Consider the following 23,719-nt stretch of genomic DNA (forward strand, 5'->3'; position numbering starts at 1 on the left):
GGATGTTTACAACCCATTGGGAGTTATTTACTGAGCATATGGCAGCAAGGATGGGATATATTTATACCTAAAAATCATAGAGCACAGGAAGGATCAGTGGGATCTGCGTATTTACCATGAGCAAAGGCTGCCCTCTTGTGTTCAGATTTTAGTACTGCAGTTTTTGACATTTGTAAGAATTATTATTATTATTACACAGTATTTATATAGCGCCATCATATTGAGCAGTGCTCCACAAAGTCCATAGTCGTGTCACTAACTGTCCCTCAAAGGAGCTCACAATCTACTCTCTCCGGAGTACCCGGAGGAAAGCCACGCAGACACGGGGAGAACCTGCAAACTCCATGCAGATAGTGTCCTGGCTGAGATTGGAAACTGGGACCTAGTGCTGCATGGGCCAGAGTGCTAACTCCACCGTGCTGATAAAAGATGTTACAGAAGTGTTTCTCAAGCGGGGTTCCATGACTGTAGGCTTTGTCCAGAAATGGCTGAGAGTTTCATAAGCAATGAGCAATGTGTGCCTTTCAGGTCAGTTTAGGTGAAACCAATGATCTTTATGGAGACATTCTTCCCAAAGGCCAGCAAAGTAAGAGGAATTCTTCCTACTGTCTTCTATGCTAATATATTGTGAGCTGTGGAGCAAAAGAGATTACCTTGGGTCATACTTGCAATCTCTGGAACAGGACAGCTATAGAGGGCAGATAAACTACAAACCTGCACCCTCTGCTGATCAGAACATGGGGAAATCACTCAGATCAAACCTAGCTGATTGCTGATCAAATCTAGAAGAATCTCAGAATCTCATCCCTTCCCAGCAAGAGACTGGCATCTTACTGTTTTGTCCAGTGTAGCAGAGATGCCAAGCAAGGATTTCTCTTCCTTCTATTGCAGTCTTGTTGTTCTTGAGTTGTCATGTGCCATAGTCCTTAATTTGCTTGTAGTGGGCACTGCAGGTACTTTTTATAAATGACACCCATACTCATGCTGTAATGTATCCAACACATTTATTTAGTTGCTACGTCTTTTAACTAAACCCAGAATGATTTTTTTTAGCTCTCATATTCCAAATAAGTTCTGCATGCATATGAAAACTTTTTAAATTCAATTAGAAAATCTTTAGGCCTGGTTTACACAGGCTTCATGAGAAGGTGTTTGATAGAAGGTTTTCCATCTTGAGGAACTCATAACAAACGAAATGTCCCATTTCTGTTTTTGAGGCAAATAACACAGGAGCACACGGTGGCCATTAAAATGGTGCTTGCCATGTGAAGGTTTTCAGTGTTTTAGAATTTTATCACCATGCATTCTAGTAGCATGGAGCACCAGGTAGTCCCCGAGTTGGGATAGGGACTGTAGGTTTGTTCCTAAGTTGAATTTGTATGTAAGTCAGAAATGGTACATTATTTTATTAAATGCAATAAGGACAGATGTTTGTCTCAACATATTTTTTAGGCAGCATGGTGTCAGTTACTGTATAAAATCCTCATCACAAACAAAGCAAAAATAAAAACTTTATGGAGCCTAGACGATCATTACGTTCTGGAGCAAGCTGTGCTTTGATATGCAAAAAAAAAAATCAACTACAGAGATTGCCTTGGTCATTAAAGAGTTACAAGAGGTTGCAGAACTGCAAAAGACGTCTTCTGCAAGTCATGCGAATGGAATTGTCCGTATGTCAGATGCCCATACCTCGAGGGCTACCTGTACCTAAAAAATGTTTGCAGGGTATTGTGTGCAGACACTGCTCAGACTTACTAGACCCTGGAGAATATTTTCTGTGATAGAACCATCCTGCAATGTTCCAAGGGGATGATAACTATTTTCTAGTGTAGAAAGCTTTATACATAATGTGGATCTCAGGCTGCTGAGAAGCATTCGGATTGCCCAAAGCTGAAAAAAACAAAACAAACGAACTCTTGCAGTAAAGCTACACTGGCATGGCAAGTAGTAAATGCATGCTTAGGTTTAGGGGGAACAAAATATTCCCTATACTTTTTTTACCCCTTGCACCCCCACCCTCTTCTTCCCCACAATTACAGTGCAGAACAACTGGCCTCTTATTGTAGACAATGCTTCCTGCAATGCCTGCCTAGGATTTAAAGCTTAGTTTTCTTCTTTGGTTTCTAATATATTTATTAAACAGACTGGAAGTCTCAGGGTTGTATGCAGCCCTCGGGGTGTCACCGCCAGGAATTACAGGCTGCCTCCTTTTTATAATTGTTCATCACGCTTTCTTCATTAATGTAATGTAATTAAATCACTCGTCCTTGCTTTAAATTAGAACATGTGATTGAGTTGTGGTAGCTCCCAATGTTAAAGATATTTCCCTCAAGGTCCATGTACACTTCTGTGGTTTAGGTTTTATTATATTGAATCTAGAACCAGGCTATGAACAATCAGATATCTGCATATCATTAAAGTAAATCTAAAACCCAATCATCAAAACCTGACATTTAATGTGTAATTATACCGTCATTTCTCATTTGATTTCAATCTTTTGAAGCTATTTCATAAAAATATTTTCTGGTGATCCCACTATAAAGGTCCTTGATTAGACATATCAGACCTGATTAATGAAAACTCTGGGTGACCCAGCAAACCTGGAATAGATTTCTTCAATGTCATAGCAAATGTTTTGAATCCCTGACCGGATCCATTCCAGGTTTGCTGGACCACCCAGCTTCACTGACGAAACTGACTGACGAAAGTGTATCCTCTCCAGCCTTGGAGAGCTTTAATAAATCAGGCTCATCCTGTTATAGGGTGACAACTGTCCCTCATTTGTGCTCCTTCATTGCTACTTTATGTGCCTGCTGAAAATTATACGTGCCCCTTATCCCTTTTAGGAAGCCCATTGTTCTCCCCAGCCCTTTTTATCGGGGCATACCACCCAGCACATTTCAGTAACCACCCGGCTGTTTTTGGTGGTTACTGAAATGTTGGGTCACAATACAGGGGCTCCCACCTACAACTTCTCCCCACCCAACTTAAAAAATTTCTAGGGAGAACACTGATGCCATTGTGGAGCTGTACAATATGCAGCCATGGCTGTAGTGTGTATGTTACCAGGCAGGGACTCAAAAAAAGGTGTGGAGAAGCAGCACTGGGATACAAAATAGGATGAAATAAGGTAAAACCAGTATCTTTTAGAAAAAATGCTTTAGCAAACTAGATGTCATCCACTAAAGCCTTGAACGGACCTTCAATAGACATCTGAAGATTGCTACTGGAAAATAAATTTTGTGATAATTTCCAGTGTCAGATGGATGAATGAGCACTGTACACACAGGTCACTCCTGTTCTATGGAGAGGTGATAGGGGAGGACAATCAAGCGGTAACATGCTGGTCTCTCTTCTACTGAAATGCACAGAAGTCATTTTTGATCTGTCCACAGTGGTTAACTGATGAACAACATCAGAAGTAGGGATGAGCGAACACCTGGAAGTTCGGGTTCGCCGGGTTCGGCCGAGACCTGAACTTGACCCAAACCTGACCCCGAACCCCATTGAAGTCAATAGGGACCTGAACTTTGGGGCACTAAAATGCCTGTAAAATGTCCAGGCAGTACAGGTGATGAATAGGGACTTGTCCCTAATTATCACCTTTAGTGCCCTGTATTCTTAAATAGAGAATATCTATCTAAGAATACATAGTAGAAGTACAGCACGGCAACCGCGATTTTCCGGAAAAGTTCGGGTTCACTCAACACTAATCAGGTGACAAGATGAGCATAACCATTTATATTAGAAGAGAATCATCTGATGTGTACCAGGGAGTCAATGAGCTGTGCAATGGATCCTCACTGATCTCTGTGTCTGTAGGCACCATGGAGTAATTGATCCTCAGATAAATTTGCCAGAACCCTGACATTCCCATACAGCTCTCATAGTGCAGACAGTTTGAAATCTGATTGATTTCCCTTTATATGTTAAATGAATTTAGTAATGTTTGAATTGTATTTATTTATATAGGCAGCTTTAAACACGTAAGGTATTTTACTTTCACGTGATTGCTGCATACATCGTACTTTCCCTGGGAACCTATTGAGACTTTATAAATTTATGTCAGCAGAACCAAACTCCATTGACCTCTACGGTTCTCCTTGTCTCAATCTCTCTTGTCATAGAGTAAATAGGTGAACATTTGTCACTGTACATTGTAACATAGAAGGTAATTGTATTACCGCCAACGTCAACCCTTTTTCACTCATCTTTTAGCTGACCACAAGTGTTTTAACTTGATTCTGTACAGCTAATGCATAACTGTGGGATGTCGTAACTCGATTACTTCATTCTGAAGTTTGCTGCAATTACCACTATCCAGAATGTTCTATTGTAATAAGGCTGACCACAGATTCAGGTAGCAATTTCTATTATTTTATGACAATATTTTATTGCTCAATAAATGGGGAGCAAGAACTATATGCTAGATCCAGCTGTTGTGTGTAGGCAACAAGTCATCCTCAAAGTCTAAATCAAAAAAGAAAAATGTTGAATATTGCAGCATATCAGTGGTGGCTGTATTCATTTTCTTTTTTTAGGCTAAGAATATTTTTAACAAGCACAACAAATACCAGGTAACTTTGCCAAAAATGCAAAGGAAAAAGCAGCATTATCTCTCTTGTGTAAACTACTAATCCCATCAATACACCATATAAAGTAGATGAACAAATGGTGATCACATAACACTGTATTAATGCCAAATTTATTTACCAGATTGACATTTCTAAATGTGGTGTATGTGGTGATTGTGGCAAAAGTGGTCATCTGGGTGTTTCAAACACAAAAATTGTGGCCTTTGGCATTTGCCACTATCAAAGTGGAAAAGAATATCTGGTGATCTGTAAAATGCCAGTCATGTGGATCCAATAGCAGAGCCAGCCAACAGAGGACTCCCGTGCAGAACTGAGTTGGGTCTCCTCCCGTTGTACTGGCTTGGGGTCCCTGTGGAGCGGCTGAAGAGGATCCTTTTTTTTTATTAGTTTTCTTCTTATTACTCTCACACATCCATATTGAACCCAGCGGTATGCACTGCGCTTTGGTTGTGCTGCTATTTTCCACAGGAAACAAGGACCAATTAACCTAATTGAGTGCTAGAGAGGCGAAAGTGCTAGCCACTGAGCCATCTGTGATGCCTTCAACTTTTGACATTATGTTATTTTGCCATTTTAGCTATAAATAGTGCTAAGATGGTTTTATTAAAGGTCCCTTTACGTTTTTCATGTTGATAAATGTATAAAAAATCACATACGTAAGGCATTGCATTCATTTTAATTTCCACTAAAATGCACTTGCACCTTTTTTTTTTCCAATGCAGTGGAAAAATGAGTAACCACTAATCCAGGGGTGTCAAACTCAAATACACAGAGGGCCAAAACTGAAAGCTTAGACAAAGTCGCAGGCCAAACTTGAAGTTTATTGAGAAACTTGAGGAAGTTTTTCCTTCTCATTAGATATAAAACCTTTTTATATGGAAACAAGCCTGCGTCAATAAAACAGTCCAATGCGGGACCACACATAGGCAGAGAGCCCGCTGGTCTATAGACACAAGTTATATAGATAATTGTAGAAGTGGCGCTATTTCAATGCAGCAGCGGGCCAGCTGCAATTCATATTTGAAATTCCTTTGGGGGCCAAAAAAATTCTTTTGGGGGCCAAATCTGGCCCTTGAGCAAAAATTTGACACCCCTGATCTAATCTAAAAAACAAATGTCTGATGACCTGTCAATCTCACCGATGTGCTGGGTGATGAATTGTATCCATTTCATCCACTTGGTCACAAGGAGCTGCTACATAAAGGTAAAAAGGGGTCTCCAACTTTATCGGGGGGGTCGGGCAGGGTATGTGGCACACGACTTCTGGTAATAAAACAGTTAAAAAGCTTTTGCAGAAAAATTCAAAGGTGTGGTTCTGAACGTGCTCAATCTTTGAATATGTATGTTGAAATAAAATAAATCATACTAACATTTTTCATGTGTTCCACTTGATATTACAGAACATGTCAGCACAAGAGGAAAACCTGTTTTGTGCTATACAAGAAACTGTGATCTTAATGCAAAAGTTATTGCAGGATTATTAAAGAAATGTTAGTAAACGTGTTCCCTGCTTCTTGAATGGTAACTTGGAATATTAGGCATTGTAGCCGATTTATAGGATGATCTTCTTATAAACCATAAAAGTCAAATTGTTCAAAAAGTTGCTGATTTGCAGAGAAAAACTCTTTTAGTCTCTGTGACTTCAACAGCAATCCCCCAGCATTGCAACAATAAATGGGAGGAGGGATATGAGAGGTATAAAATGTGATATTGTACCTGTCTGTCATTTGCATCCCTTATTTAATGTACAGCCCTGTGTAATATATTGGCGGTATAAAAAGCCTGTTTATTAATAACAATAATAATAATATCTAGCAGACATAAGCACATATTCCATGAATTTCAGTAAGTGTGGTAGGAGAGCTGGACCATTTTGCGAGTCCTCACCGTGTAATTTGTACATGCCGACAATTAAGGTGTAAGTAGGTGCATAAAAAGATCACAGGATGGGGGGAATCCCTTGCCATATCCACCCATTGTAGACAGTGTTGCCCCGCAAAAACCACACAGGGGTATTGACATGACCAGTTACCAGCGCCAGAACAGCTCAAAGGTACAGCATGGCAATGACCAGTCTCCTGAACTGCAATATAGGGGTATTGGGCCCTGCTGATCAGAATTATTGGATGCCTTGTTTGTGGACAGCTCTAGTTACAGCAGAAATGATTACAGACTGATCAACAATCCTGACTGAAGTGTGACGTTAACTCCTTTGCAACTGCCATAGGACTACAAATGTAAAAGTGTGGCTGCAGGGTTGTGCCTAATCCAAAAGAAACAAATACACCTTGTAGGTAAAACAATGAAAACAACACTGAAAACAACACCCAATACATTCTGAATAAGAGATGAGGGCACAACACCAGATGCATGCAGAATCATATTTAAGCTCCTGTGCTTTGCCTTCAAATCCCTCCACATAAGTCCCATATACTGTCCTGACCTGATAGAAAAATACTCCATAAATGTTCTTGAAAACAATGTACTGCTTTTACACATAAAAATCCAATGTATTGCATTCAATACAGTTATTTTGTAATTATACAAATGGATTTTGCAATACAAATGGATTTTGAATTTCCCGCCCCGCCCCGCCAGCAACGTACACACGCACCAACGTCACTGGAACTCCCCGGTCACTCATCGTGCGCAGAAGACGCTGGAGGAAAAAGGAAGAAGACAGAGATCGCGGCAATGGACGTCGCGGGACGCTGGCGGATCAGGTAAGGCTGTATTTACTATTACTTCCCATAGGATTACCTACCCCGAGTGTGACTTGGGGTTACCGCTTTCAGCAACTTTTTGCTACCCCGAGTCACACTCGGGGTTCCCGCTAGGAAGGTTACTAATAAAAAGTACTAGTACTAATAAAAGTACAGTACTAATAAAACTAATAAATGTTAAAAAAAAAAAAACGTTGTAATGGGATGGAAGTGAAGCCCCATGGACCGTTCATTGTTTCAGCTATTCAGAAGCAGTTCTAATCTATGTGCGCGTTTCTCACCCAGAACAGAGTGGCTCAGCCACTATTGAATTGGATTTATTTACACACAATGTTGGCTTCACTTTTGCCCTGAAGCTACATTCCATGGCAGGCTTACTCAACTGGGATACCCTGGGATGCTCCCCAAAGTTTGTGCTACCACTGCAACCATTCAGTGTAGATTCACTTTTCCCCCTGCATTCACCACTAAATCACTAAAGCCCAGCTGTATGCTTACAGTTCCATTTCCCCATGTCACACCGCAGGATGAGAGAAGTTTCAATGGGGTATGCTGATTAGTTGGAGCTCTGAACACACTATCCTTGGAGAGGAAACATCAAAGGGATGATGCATGCAACAAGCCATCAGAAGGGCATGAAAGCCATAATATGTCAACTTAAAACAAGGGAGTAACAAACCGACATATGTAAACTCTCTCCTAGATTGTAAGCTCCTCAGGGCAGGGTCCTCTTCTCCTCTTGTGTCACTGTCTGTAACTGTCTGTCATTTGCAACCTCTATTTAGTGTAAAGCGCTGTGTAATATGTTGGCACTATATAAATCTTGTTTAATAATAATATATACCATATATATGCTACTGGACATAACCCCATGAACACCAATGCAAAGCTCCGGTTTCACAATGAGCACCAAAGAAGTTTTACTATACCAATGCAAAGTTACTGTGTTTTGTTAGTAACACAGTAGTAGTACAGTGACAATGGCTGCAAACCTCACCCCTAAAGTAAACTTTTAAAGAAACTATATATAACAAAGATTGAGGTTTTCTGTGGTCCAGTATTACATTTATTCATTATACTTATGAAGTCTAATAAATAAATGTAATATTGGGCAATAGAAAACCCAAATCGTTGTTATACATCATTTCTACTATACCCATGTTAAATATCCATATTTATTGCTAAATCCACAACTCACTGATCACATTACTGTAATGCAAGCTACAGATCGGAAAATTATTCCAGGAGTTTGCTGAGATCTATCTTTTCCAGAGGTTCCTCCAGGGTAAGAAGGTTGAGAAGTCTGGCCTATGTCTATGCAGTTCCTTCTTTTTAGAACATTACTACAGCGGCACATTTGTCCACTTACCCTCTTTTTAAATGTGCAGCATAAGCACTTTGAAGTGCTGCTTCTAGAAAGTAGCTGAGCTCAAAATCAGGACAGGACGAGCCGCCTTTGGAATTCCTGGAGCTGCTTGTGATCTACAGGTGAAAAAGAAAGAAAAAGGTGACAGAATGAGATAATAAACCCATGCAAGGCTAGGGGAGCACAAACGATCAACACATAAACATAAATTATACTAAATTAAATATAGATATTATTTTTTAATATTAATTAACATAATTAAATATCTCCCCCCTGAAAATGATTTCATTTTATTGTCCTCTCTCCTTTCCTTCTTTTTAATTGTCTTTTTTCTTTTATTGTTATCTCAATTACAATTTATATATTTGATTAATATATGATATGTTACATATATTTCCTTTAACATTATAATTTAAATTGAATCATTTTATGTTGCATCATTTTATTGTATCATTATATCATTTTATGTTGTAACTTTACAAAACTCAATAAAAAGTATTGTAAAGGAACAAGGGTTTATCCATACTGAACATGGTGGAATACTTATTGATAAATTACCATCAGGCTGAGAAAGCTAGATGTAAGTAGTAACAGTTATGTAGACTTGTTTTGTAATGCTGAGGATGTTTCACCATCATCCAAGCAGCTTCCTTAGTTTCATAACTTTATTATAAGTGGTGACACGCCTTGAAAGTGTGTGCTAACTCAACAAAGTACATTGCAGTTTACCAGTCTTTAGAAGTGATGGTTGCATTCATGTTCTTATTGTCATTAAGATCCTGCCAGTAAAACACTTCCTATCCTAGGGTGACAAAGTTCATTGTCTGTACTGTATCTATACAGCAGAATAGCTGACTACAGAACACCTTCCCCTCTCCTCATTCTGCAGTCCACAAAGGTGAACTGGGCAAGCTTAAAGAGAAACTAAACCTGCTATACTCACCTGTCACCCGTCAGTCGAAGGCTGCCACCATCTTCTTCCTTCATATTGTTCTGGAGATGATCATCTTGATTGGCTAGGCAGTTCGTTCTTTACCGGCATGCGCAAGGGAAGCCAGGATAGCTGGGTATTTCTAGCAGCAAACTTGAGCAGATGGGTGGCGATCAGACAGGTAAGAACAGTTATTGCAGAAGGGACATCGCCTGTTCCTTTCTGCAATAAACACCTGCCTGATGTCAATTTTTCAAAATGGGACTTTAGTTCCACTTTAACAATATTCCTTACAAAAGAGGCATTGGACCTGATTTATTAAAGCTCTCTAGGACTGGAGAAGATAGACTACCATGGGGGAAATTGAGATCCAGCAACCCTTAAATGGATTTGGTTAAGGATGGAAAATCTTTGCCAAATAATAGAAAATGATTATATGAAACTCAGGTTTGCTTGATCACTCTGTACTCCAAGGATTCTCATAAGTCTATCTTCTCCAGACTTGGAGAGCTTTAATAAATCAGGCCCTCTGTGTCTCATAAAGGAGACACGCTCTATCCAGAAAAAAATGTTTTATAAAAGTTTATCAGAAATAAACCCTAAGCAGCACATAGCATGTATCTGAGGGGTCCTTTAGATATTACAAGTTTTACTCACTTTGTCCAATTCTTGCAGGTAGACTTGTGCAATCCAGCTGGCTTTCTCAAAACAAGATATGGCCTCCTCTTCCCTCTCCGAGAGGCGAGCTTTGGATGCAATGGTGGCTGTGGAGCGTTCCAATGATAAACCTTGGCAATACCAAACAAAACAGTGATTATCTTCTATAATGGCATCTGATAAAACTAATAGTTAGATCTGACACCACAATCATGATGTTATAAAGCAAAACAAACACTACAGAAATCACTTTCATTTTTTAAATATTTCCACTACTATTATTGTTTTCTTGATTGTTTTCATTCCTTCTGTACCAGAATAAGTTACCTTGTGTCGGCATTAAACTAAAGACCAAGGCTGTCACACTGGGTGCAGCTGTCTGAGATTCCAAAGTTCTCCCTGTACAATGATCCTATTAACAGTTCTATTCAGGAATTATGACTTTTGTTGGCTTGTACACTGTGCAGGGAAGTCTGGCTTTTATAGTGCAAAACACATACACTTATGGGTACATTAATAAACAATTTGTATAATGATTCCTTCAATGAAAGTACTTGTTTTAGTGCTTTGTGTAAACTAGTAAATGTTCTTGGCTTGAAAGTTAAAAATTTATGAGCAAAGTTTCTGATACATTGAAAATAATGATTGTGATTCCTAATTCATCCACTAGGTGGTGCTGGTTTAATTTTTCATTCACAAAAGATACAAGTGTCATTTACAATAAATAAAAATAGAACACAGCATCATCTAATGGACGAACTGAGAATGACACCTAGTATTTGATGCATTTGTATGTTCACAGACCTATGTCCATCCCTTGTTAAAGGACTTTTTTATAGGTAAAGCATACCAAAACTCAGAATCTTTACTTTACATAAAAGGGTAGACAACCCAAATAAAAACTTTGTCAGTGTTATTTAAAAAAAGAACACCACCCCCTTAATTCTCGATTGCCTAGGCCAGAGGTAGGCAAACTCTGGCCTTTAGGCCAGATATGGCCTAGCCAGTAGTTTGTTCCAGCCTAACGCCCCCTGACTGATCCGGCCTAATTCAGGCCGGCAACCCACGGCGGAGCCGGAACAAACTACTGGAGCCGAAACCGTCTGAGCTCCAGAGCCGCATGCAGCTCTTGAGCCTCTGTGTTGTGGCTCCCTTTCCTATTTACCGTGGCCAGTGTTAACACTTTTGTCGTCGGGGTAAATATGGAACATTCCCTCTCCTCCATATGCATTGTAGAGGAAAGGGATTTCCCTTCAGGGGGCGTTCCAGGTGGGGGGCAGAGCCATTAGGGCGGGACTCGAGATGGAGTCCGGCCTAGTGTGCTCCTGTCTACTCCTGAAATGGCCTAGTGGCCAAAAAAGTTTGCTGACCTCTGGCCTAGGCGATCGAGAAGGAATTAGAGCGCAGAGTCTCCCGGGATACCTATGTCATCCCGGGAGACACTTGGCTGCTCCCTGCGCATGCCCGGAAGGGAGACCCCTTTGCTTCTGTCTGGGATAGATAGACTGAATGGGAACCCACAGCCTCCTGGGATACATACGCAACATAATCCAGAAAGCTGCCAACTGCTCCTTCTGCACATGCCCAATTACAAGCATGCGCAGAAGAGGCTTTCTTCTCCTGTAGAAAAAAGTGCGCAGTGAGATGCGTGCACCTATCACTGCAACAATAATCCAGATACTGAATATTTATATTATTAGAATATTACATATAACTTTGAAGCTGCTACATAAAGTGGATTCAAATAGTAAAACATTTTTTGAAGGTATATGGAAATCATTTTAATGTATGCACAGTGTCCATTTATATGAGGTTTATTCATTTAAGGAAAAATGAATAAACTCTATTGTATCACTAGGTTGTTTACTGTCCTGAACTGATGGAATTTTAAATCAGATTTGACATAGCTCCAACATATCCAATTGCACTCACAAGAGAATATTAATGCCTCTAGGAATGGATCTCACAATCTAATATTGATACTACCGTCATGTAGGCAATTTGGGCCAAAAGCAAATCATTTGTCAGGATCATTTCTGACTGTGGAAAAATACTCGGAAAACGTATGCAGGAACAGAGCACCTACACAACATATCGGTGGTGGCCCCATTGTAAAATAAATGCAAGACCTCAGCACTGAACAGCCACAAAACAATATTAAAGAGGAAATAGTTACACATTTTTAGCTAGGTAAAAATTTGTGATCAGGCAGGGTTATAATGCAGAATAAACCAGGCAACGTCCCTTCTGCAATAATCCTACCTGATCGCTCCGTGGAACTGTCAAAGTTGCTGATTTTTGCAATTCAGCTTTGTTTGCCATTACACCCGGCAATCCCAACTTTCCCTGTGCTTGCCAAGAATTAATGAATTCCCGCATGCCGGCACAGGAGTTAAGGAGGAAGATGGTGGCACCCTACAGCAGAATGGGAACAGGTGAGTATAGCAGGGTTTAGTTCTATTTTAGAGAAGAACTCCATAGATAAATATATATAGCATATACAATTCTTACACAAGCCATTTTGTTATTTCACGTTAATAAAAATGACATTTGGCCTTTAATCTGAAGCAATGACTTTTAGTAAACACCACAAAACACTTAAAATATGAAAACCTGGAGGGGATTTTTTAACCATGCAGGTACAGAAAGCATCAGAATTGTAATATGCTGCTCAGCACAATGACTTTCTCAGAATTCTATACTAAGATTCAGGGTAAAATTAAGGCATTCCACCCAAAAGTATTTATAGTCTTCTTAAAATACTCCCTGGGGGTTAACCCCCCTAGCGGTCTGATTCTGGCCATATATTTACATGCAAAAGCGGTACAATTTTTTGCATGAAAATTTATTTTACATTGTAGACCTATAATTCTTATGCACAACTCACCAACACATGTCTAATAATTATTAAATTTAATAATAAACTTTAAAAAAACAAAAATCTGTAAAAAATAAATAAATAAATAATGTATAATGTAATATAATTGTACAGCAGCATATATAATATATATATAATTATCTATATTTTATGAATATTTATTTGTATTGCACTCAATACAGCTATTTTGTTCTAAATCCAATACAAAATAATTTGAATTTGCTGCCGATAAGTCCCGGCTGCACCGACACATGCACTGACTTCAGAGGGAATCCCCACAGGACGTCTCTGCACTTCGCGGCCGGAGATCAGGGGAGGCAGACGTGTCCCCAGGACCTGCGGGGACCAGCAGGGCGCCGGGGGATAGCAACAGAACAAGGTAAGTGGGTTTTTTTCTGCTTTTAGGTACCCTGAGTCAGACACGGGGTTACCGCTAGAGGGGTCAATTAATTCTAAAGAGATGCAGACACTTCAGGTTTCTTCATAAGAACATTGAAAGGGCACCAGGTGTCTATAATGAACCAGACCATCTCAGGATTATTCTGCCATGAACAGTGTGAAACAAACAGAAAATGATAGGAATCTGCTACAAAGTTTGTTACAATCCTTTCAATGTACATGGATCACTCAGATAGGGATTGATTTTTTCGCTCTCAATAAAAATGGAGTTACACTGTAAGCACATCCATTCATCTAATGATTTAATGGGTCTGATTTATTAAAGAATTCCAAGGCTGGAGAGGATGAACTTTCATCACTAAAGCTGGGTTATCCAGCAAACCTAGAATGGATTTCTTCAAAGTCATTTGCTATTTGCTAGCAAATGTTTTCAATCCTGGACCAGAACAATTCCAGGTTTACTGGATCACCCAGCTTCACTGATGAAAGTGTATCCTCTCTTGGAGAGCCTTGGAGAGCTTTAATAAATCAGGCCCAATGTGTTTTCAGGTCTCTGAATATGTTCTGTAAGGGTGAATAAAACGCACTTAGGGTGGAAAATAACCAGAAGAAACATTTTATTTTTGTTTTTGTGTTTACAGATCTTTAATGTACATTTTGCATTATTATGTAATTGTGTCACTTATAACACTTACTTGATGTTCCAATTCAACAAGGCTAAGATTAATGTACAAAGCCCAATGATCTATAGAAGCCAATTTACCTTTGGCTAACTTGACTATGATGGAAAAAGTCTGATTGGCTTCTAAAGATTTTTTCACCACCTATTTATTTGACCTATATAACCCCAGTGATTAGTAGATAACGGCTGATTTACAAAAAATATTTAGGCTTTTCACTTACCAAGCCGAATAATCACCTTGCAAGGCATAATTTACTAATCTACAAATAAATACCCACTCATGCACAAGGAAATCTCAAAAACTGTTCTTTTGTTTGCACATGATTGGATGGTAAAGTCAGCAGAGCTCTATCCTATTTACTAAGCTTAATGAAATATCCTTTGCAAGGGAATCATTCACTCTGCAATGTGAACAGTCTGTATTCCTTTATTAAGTGTTGCTTAAATGAAACAATTCCAGACATAAACTTCATTAGAACAAAAGAATAAACTGTCGCTGATATCAATAGCTACAGGAAACAAGCTTTTATCCACATGGGTCCATTTTTTCTAATTTTACCAACTGGAACAAACTACTGACCCGAAGCCAAGATACTGTCTATTGTAAATTTGCATTTTTCAGTGCATGCTGGAAACATAAAATAACTGCTTTTGTTCTGGGGCACTTCCTAATAATAATAGGATTTCTAGGTTTAAATATTTGCTCATGGCATTGTTCTGCATAAACCTGAATCAAGTGGCTCTTTAGGAGGAAGAGGAGAATAAACACACACCATGGCTGTGCTAAGAGATTGGAGATTTGCCTAATACAAAGCAATTGAAAAAAAAAAGTGACAAGGACATTCATGAAATGTGACTGGAAGAAGAAGATGACATTTGTATCAATCATTTGCCTATTGTAAAAAGATATCTGTAACTAAAAGGATCAATAGGAATAATAATGATCTAAAACAATCTTACCTTAAAACGATACAAATTGTATGTGGATCTCCTCTGTGATAGACTTCATATGATTTTTATTGGTAATTTAATTGTTAAATGCTAATTCAAAAAATTAAACTCTATACAGACATCTGATAGATGTCAGAGAATTGTTACTGGAAATGATTTTTTATGGTAATTTCCAGTGAGAGATAAATGAACAAGCACTATACACATAGTGAGCAAGGTGAGCAAGCAGCACCCCTTTATACTCTCCTCCAATGAAATGCTCAATTTTTTTCCCAGAGCCTTTCAACTGGGTGCAGCACCCGGCACTTTTCAGTATCCACCCAGCTGTTACTAAAATGTTGGGTCACAAAACAAGGGACATCACTTGCCTTAAGATTCTTCCCACCTAGCTAAAAAAAAATTGGAAATCCAAATAGGAAAATCCACCAACATTAAGAGGCCGATTTACTAAAAGAAATTGGGCTGCTTACTTCTCAAGGTGAATTATCACCTTGCAATGGATAATTCTCTTAGCTTGGTGAATTTGATGAAAATCACTTTTCAATGAATACCAGAGCACATGCAAAAGAATTTAACAAAACTGGATTTTTGCTTGCCCACAATTGGATGGAAGTCAGCTGAGCTTCAAGTTATTTGCTAAGTTCAAAAAGACTATGGAACTAGGTCATTTGATCTTAGTTGGAAGCGGGTAGCAGCAGATTCCAAATTGTCCAATTCCTCTTTAGCAGAGACAATATCACCAAGTGCCAAATGATGGGTATGCACATTCTTTCTCAGTGGTATATTCAATTAATCTTATGATGGACATACAAGACAATCCTTCCAATCATCTGTAAGTATTCGGCATACCACCCACTTGTTCCATCTTACAAATGTCTTGAAATACTAATCTCGACACGTCTTGTTGATTAATTTAGAACAAATTTTGTTTGAAATACAAATCAACTGATTTTGAATCGATTTGACACTTTTCTCTAACTGATCATCTAATAAAGCAGTCACCAACCGGTGGTCCACGAGAAAATTTTGGTGGTCCGCGGCTCTAACCTGTGCATCCCTCAGCGGGGTCAGAAGACACGGACCATATCCCTCGTGTGGACACAACCCGCCCACTCTGGCATCATGACGTCATTCTGGTGGAAGTTTCTTCCCCTTTGAGTGACAAACGGCTCCCTGCGCACGTGCTGTCCGGAGTCCATGCATTTAGTGGTCTATGAGATCCAAAAGGTTGGGGACCACTGATCTAATAGATCACTCATATAAATTGTTAGCCTTTACACAGTTAGTAAGAACAAACGTAACCCCACAGTAGCATTTGCTCCAGGAAACGTGTGACATTTTTAAATATCCAGCAAAAATTTGTTAAAGCAACTTTGTATTTAAAATTACATTGTAAAAATGAGTTTATATATACATTTTTACTGTTGTTGACGCTGCTACGAGACAAGATACTACTACCTGAAAAATCTTCAGAATTCTTCCAGAAGTATTGAACACATAGTCCCCTGCTGACCATAGTGGTTTAATCCACCAACCCTGCATTAATATTGTGTCCTATAGTGAGGCGGATGGAACCACAGGGTGCAGCGGGGGGATAGGTGTCTGTCACTGCTGGAAGTGTTGATTCTTAGGAAACTTTGGCCTTTGTGTTCTGTTCAGTGCAGTGAAGACAGTGACATGGTAAGTATAAATTCAAAACCCAAGCAGGATAGCAGTGATGTACAATAAACCCTGTCTAGCACTGGTGAGATGAATGTACAATAAGCTGAAATAAAATAGCACAGTCTGCCAAATTTAGTAAATAGGCCCCAGAGAAAGTTATAAATGGTTACAACAATACTGTATGTTATGACGTAAATAATCCTCTGGACACAGATCAACAAAAACAAGAAATGGAGGGGGAAGATTTTCCCAGTTATTTATTTGGAGACATTACATGAGAAAAAAGCAATAAAGAACTAATAAGCCAATCCCCCAATCTCATTACCATGCATCCGTTTTAACTATTTTGGGTTTTGTTTTTCAAAGTTTCCACAGTAAAATCCTGATAACTTCTTTTCATTATTTAAAACTTTTATTGAAAATAAATATAAGGAAATACAGGATTCAAAAAAATTCACTTTTGTGAAGGAGAGGATCATCATGTATAATATTCATATTAGGTGCTAAGTAAAACATTTAGTGCAGGGGGTCGGCCAAGTTTTATGGCGACTAGGCCATTTATGGGGTGGGTGGAAGGACACCAGGCCAGACCTTTCCTAATGGCTGCGCCCACCACCAGGTAACGCCCCCTGAAGTGAAATCCCTCTCCTCCATATGCATTGCGGAGGAGAGAGATTTACCAGGGAGCTTTCCCTATTTACCGCGGCGGCAAAAGTATCAATGCTGGCCGCGGTAATTAGGGGAGCCACAGCAAGGGGGCAGCTCCGGTAGTTCCTAACGCCCCCTGGCCGATCCGCTGGCAACCCGCAGGTCGGCGTTAGGCCGGAAAGAACTACCGGCTAGGTTGTATCTGGCCTAAGGGCCGGAGATTGCCGACCCCTGGTTTAGTGTAACATTTATAGATATGTATTATCTTTCACCAAGATCACATTACATAGTTTTCTCTCCAGTACAATAGATCCATCCTTGTTCAGGCTTCATAGGGGTTCCAGTTTCCTTATCCTATTCGAAGATAACTGACATATATTCTTCTTACCATTGGCCTGATTTATAAGTCCAAGACTGGAGAAGATAGGACAGGGTTTCTCAACCAGGGTTTTCTGGAACCCAAGGGTTCCTCCAGAGGTTGCTAAGAGTTCCTTGAGCAATAAGCAATTTTGTTACCACTGATCCAATGATCTGTTTGACTATCTGTAAAGGGTGGCATTCTTCCCACTGGCCACCAATGTAGGAAGCATTGCTCCCAATGACCACTTAGCCAATACTGTGAGCTTTGGATATAGTAAATATAAGAAGGGGTTCCCTGAAAACCTGAAAGTTATTTTAAGGCTTGTTATCATGGGTGATCCTTGATCTAGCAAAGCTGGAATTATTTTGGTGAAAGACTGAAAACATTTGCAAAAAAACAGGAAATAATTTTATGAAATCCATTCCAGGTTTGCTGGATCACCCATTGATAGTCTTCACCAGTCTTTCTTTACACTTTATATATTTTGTCAAGAGCTCCTTTTAATGAAAGATGCTTTTTCCATGTTTAGCGACAACAGTTACAAGGCGGATGACAGCCAATTAACCACCTGCTCCTTCCCATGCTCTGTCACTTGAATATGTGGGATCATTCACATTGGTGGTTTTAATAGGCGGTAGTCAGGCTTTCTTCATCCACCATAGTAAATCCCATGTTCTCGGATGCTTCTTGTAGCATGTGACATTCAGAAAAATGCAACAAATGCCTAAACTGCAGCAACTGTCTGTCAGCCACCATGGATAACAACATACACGTTTGTAGGCGATGGATTACTATGTGACTCAGCGATAACGGGATTGTTTCACAAAAAGTCATTAGGTGGTAACAGAATCAAATCACAATGGTCAATCTCAACTTGCCGTTACATGTGTTGGCTTCATTCTGTAATATTTTATTCCTTCTCTGATTAAAAAAGTTATTTCCATGATTTGGCCGCAAGTCTTGGATTCAGCAGGGGATTAAAGTGATTCTAATGCTAAATGAAGGCTCTGTGGTTGGTAACCGAAAAACATTTTCCTATACAGAAAATAGCCGGGTCATCCAGGCTCAGCATGTACCCCAAAAGATGACGGTTCAGAGATGATGCAGTCATGTAAATCCTGGTGTATGTGCAGCTTAGTTTGTGTTCACAAATGTCCCACACAGACAAGCCCAGTATTCTCCCTAAAACATTTTTAAAGCTGGATGGGAAGAAGCTATAGACGAGAGGAAACCCCTGTATTGTGACCCACCTTTTCAGTAATCACCAAAAACAGCCGGGTGGTTACTAAAAAGTGCACCTGGCTAAAATGGGCTGGGAAGAACACTGAAGTCCCTGGCCTTGACATCCTACGAAATGACTGATCACCGTGAGAGAGAAGGCAACATACTGATAAAAGTTATATCTAGGCAAAGCCACTTTATTGAAGTTCAGGACTTTTAATGATCAATTGACTTTTTGAAAAATGATACTTTTAGTCAATATTGTGGGATGCCATGATCGTCCTTATGCAGATGTAAAGCAAATTTTACAAGGCAAATAAGTAAAAATAATTTATCGATCCAGCAGTACCAAATCTATGTGCTTGCTTTTCCCCCTCAGCCACCAGGTATACTTCCAATATACAATACTTCCAGGTATGTAGGATCATGGGACTCCCCACATTCTATCACGTGAGCTTGCTTGTGATCAGGGCCAGATTTAGACTTTTTTTCCTCCCTAGACCCTTTCCTCTCAACAAAAACAATATTATTACCTAACTAAAATTTATATCAGAACCCTGCCCCGAAGAGCAATCTAGGAGGTGAGGGAAGTAACACTAGGAGGGGAAACATAGAATGGTGGGAAGTAGTGAGGGTTTTTAGAGACAAAAGAAGATGGGTAGGCAAGTTTGAAAATATTAGTGGTGAGTGCAAGAAAGTAAGAGCAAGCTGAAAATGACGAGGAAGACCATTCCAGAGAGTTGGGACAGCTCTAGAAAAGTCTTGGGGCAGTGCAGGTGAGGAGCTTATGAGTGAGGAAGTCATTAGTAGGTCATTGGAGGAGCGAAGAGAGCAGCTAGGGGAGTATTTTTCTATCAGGTCAGAAATATAAGTGGGACAAGAGCTGTGGAGGGATTTGAAGGCAAAGCACAGGAGCTTGAATTTGATGCTCAGGTTCAATGAAAGCCAATCAGAACTACAAAGAGATGTGACAGAGGAGGAGTGGTGGAAGGATGGATGAGTCTGGCTGCAGCATTCATAATAGATTGCAGAGGAGAGAGTCCGGTTGGTGGAATACCAGAGAGGAGGAGGTTACAGTAGTCCAGACGAGAGATGATAAGAGGACAAGGACAAGGATGTACAAGGAGTTTGGTGGTCTCTGGGGACAATTAGGGGTGGATTTTGGAGATGTTGCGTAGGTGAAAGTGACAGGACCTGGAAATGTTCTGAATATAGGGGGCAAATGAGAAAACAGAATCGAAGGTGATGCCAAGACAATGACACAAAACTAAAGCTATCATACAATGCTTTTGCCTCCTGTCCCCATACAAGTACCATGCAATGGGCCTGATTTATTAAAACTCTCCAAAAGTGGAGAAGATAGGAGAAACTGGGCAATCCAGCAATGAATTATGATCGGGCAATCAAGAGCAAATGTTTCTAATCCTGGACCAGATGCATTCCAGGTTTGTTGGATCACCCAAGATCACTCATGATAGTCTATCTTATACAGTCTAAAGGAGCTTTAATAAATCAGGGCTATTGGGTCACTATATATCATGTGTTTACTACCATGATTTTTTAAAGATACTGAAACGGCAACTAGCACAATGTTTCAACTAAGACACACACATCGATACACATGCACACATATGGTCAAAAGGGTTAGAGAGGAAATACAATAAACACGAAAGAACACTTACAAATAGAATCTACATTAAAATAAAACTGTGATATCACCTATGATCCTTCCTCCTATGGAAGCATTTTTGTAGTTGACCTTTATTATTATACATAATAATATTATTAAAAATACCAATAATAAACAATATTTATAAAACGCCAACATATTATGCAGAGCTGCACATTAAATAGGGGTTGCAAATGACAGACAAATACAGACAGGAGAGGACCCTGCCCCAAAGAGCCTACAATCTAAGTGACCTTTATTTCTCATTGCAAACAAACATTTGATTTGTTTTAAGCCTGTAAATGATATTTAGTAGGGCAATAAGAGTTGACAGATATGTGAAAAGCCTATAAGCTATAGCACTACACAAATTTAGCTTTAATTCTGTAAATGAGCAGCACTGTTTTAGGAGTAGGGGTAGTACAATAATATGTCTTTCTCTTAACAAGGTCCCCCCTTATAATCTTTATGTTAATACCCTAATGGGTGGAATTTGCACGTTCTCCCTGTGTTTGCGTGGGTTTCATCTGAGTACTAGGTTAATTGCCTTCCCCCCAAAACTGACCTTATACTGTTTTAATGACATATGACTATGGTAGGGACATTAGATTGTGAGCTCCTTTGAGGGACAGCTAATGACTTGACTGTGGACTTTGTACAACGCTGTGTAATATGTTGGCGATATAAATACTGGATGATGATAATAATAAAACTTATATCATGCAACAAGTGTCCCATGCTTTGATAAAACATGCAGTAACGTGCAGTTATTACCCATGTTACATACCATTGGATGTGATCAGCTGAAGTCTTTAGGTGAGCATGCTGCAAAGAGCAGAGAGCAGTAGACAGGAGAGAAAGGATTACAGGGATATACATTAGAGAATCACATTCCATTCAATCATAACAGTCAAAAGAATAAAAAGACAGAACAGGGTAAAGTAGGGAAAAAGCTAAGGATCTCTGCATTCTGCACAAAAATATCATAGAAGAATTGTCAGTGCGAAGTGCACTTTTCACCTAAAACCATCTACCCCCTATTATCTATTAGCAGCCCCCACTACCCCAAACTGCTATTTATGATAATATAAAACATTATTCAATATTACAAAAAGTACAAATTACTTCCCTTACTTAATAATTAGCTGGCCACCAAATCTAATACCCATTTTCTTTGTTGTCTGTGCCTCCTCCCTGTCCATTAATAATTGTGACCATCTGGGTTAGAGGACTGAGCACACATAGCTCCCATTTATTTACATTTTTTCAATATTTGCTATATTTGTTACATGTTTTTTCATATACACAGTCTAGTTAATTCTTTGGGTTCATGTTATATATTTAGGGCTCTATTTTAAAAACCAGGGAATATGACATTCTCTCAAACATTCCCTAATGGGAATCTTTCAGATTATAGGTTTTAATGGCGGACGCACAGGATGGCTCAGTGGCCAACACTCTTTGCAGCACTAGGTCCCAGGTTCCAGTCTCGGCATGGACACTATTTGCATGGAGTTTGCAGGGTCTCCCTGTGTTTGCGTGGGTTTCATTCGGGTACTCAGGTACTCGGTTTCCTCCCACATCCCAAAAATATACGTACAGTTAATTGGCCTTAGACTGTATTAATGACATATGGCTATGGTAGGGACATTAGATTGTTAGCTCCTTTGAGGGACAGCTAGTGACATGACTATGGACTTTGTACAGCGCTGTGTAATAAGTCAGCGCTATATAAATAGTGTATATTATTATTAATGACAGATTCCCTAATTTAAAAATAAAATTAGTCATTAGTTGTCAAGAAAGGAGAGCTTATTGCTATTCTTCATTCAATGTGTTTTATATGGCACACAATGCATACACTAATATATAATATCTTCTGTATTATACAAGCCTATAGCATTACACATAAGCAAAAAAAATTCAAAATAATTAACTTACTTGTGCAGTTTTTGTACTTTTTTAAATGTTATTATTTTTTTTTATTATTATTTACACAGTACGAAGATATAAAAATTGGCTGTTTATAAAATGTAAAGAGTCAGTGCATAAGAATGTACAGGTTGACAATCGAAAATCCAGCCATCGATAATCTGGATCCTTTAGATTACCAGCATAAACTTCTGATGCATTTTCAATACAGGGACTGCAGTACATTGTTTGGGCACTAATGTTTTCATGGCGCTGTTCTGCAGAAACAGCTTGCTAAACTAAATACACGTTGAGACGTCCTTGCTGCCTGGAACTGTGCCAGATGTCCACGGCTGCTGCGAGAGGAAGGCTGGTCTGTGGAGGTAAGTACTAAAAAAAAAATCCTGAATTTTTAACAATCCAGCATTCCTCGGGTTTTTTGATTGTCAACCTGTATTAGTGGTTTTTTATTTATTTATTTTTGTGTATTATATTGTATTGTTATATGTAAAACAACACAATCCTGCACAGAAATATTGACATTAAATTCACATAAAGGATATTGCTCTCTTGACAGAATGAAGGTCTAGGTGCTTATGTTAATAATAACCACTCAGGTCACCGACACTGACCTGGAGGGCACCAAGTGCTCATTGCTCAAGAAACCCCTAGCAATCTCAGGAGAAACACTGACTTCTGGTTCCCTTAAACCACATTCACCTTTTTATGCAAAAGCACTGCGTTATGTTTAGATTCCCCATCATCTGTACAAATATTTAGGAGAAAAGTCCTAAACGTACCATGAAAGCATGACTAAACATCCACCATACAGCTGTCTATGTATTATCTATGAGCACACTGCTAAGTCTTGATAGTTTAAATGCCTGCAGAAATAATTCTATAAGGCAGAACATTACTATTTCAACAGCAGTGAGGTAGTAAAACTTAGGAGCAACAGTTCATCATCCATAGGCTCCATTTATTTTTTGCCTTACAGGGTAACATAACTGAGAGATGGAATGAGGTTGTAAAAACCTATTCATAAAAAAAAACCTTCCAAATGTA

The 23,719-nt window shown here is 39.2% G+C and overlaps 1 protein-coding gene across 6 annotated transcripts in view; it reads right to left on the minus strand.

Moving 5' to 3' along the window:
• The window catches only part of TTC7A (tetratricopeptide repeat domain 7A), a 211,536-nt gene that overhangs the window by 171,338 nt on the left and 16,479 nt on the right, over positions 1-23,719 (minus strand). For all 6 annotated transcript variants that reach the window (XM_072409750.1, XM_072409749.1, XM_072409745.1 and 3 more), the window contains exons 4-5: positions 10,273-10,403; positions 8,688-8,800 (exon numbers count right to left, since the gene is read on the minus strand). In XM_072409750.1, coding sequence (XP_072265851.1) covers positions 8,688-8,800; positions 10,273-10,403 — 244 coding nt within the window. The remainder of the gene's footprint in view (positions 1-8,687; positions 8,801-10,272; positions 10,404-23,719) is intronic.

Source organism: Pyxicephalus adspersus, chromosome 4 (assembly GCF_032062135.1).
Source record: "Pyxicephalus adspersus chromosome 4, UCB_Pads_2.0, whole genome shotgun sequence".
NCBI classification, from domain to species: domain Eukaryota; kingdom Metazoa; phylum Chordata; class Amphibia; order Anura; family Pyxicephalidae; genus Pyxicephalus; species Pyxicephalus adspersus.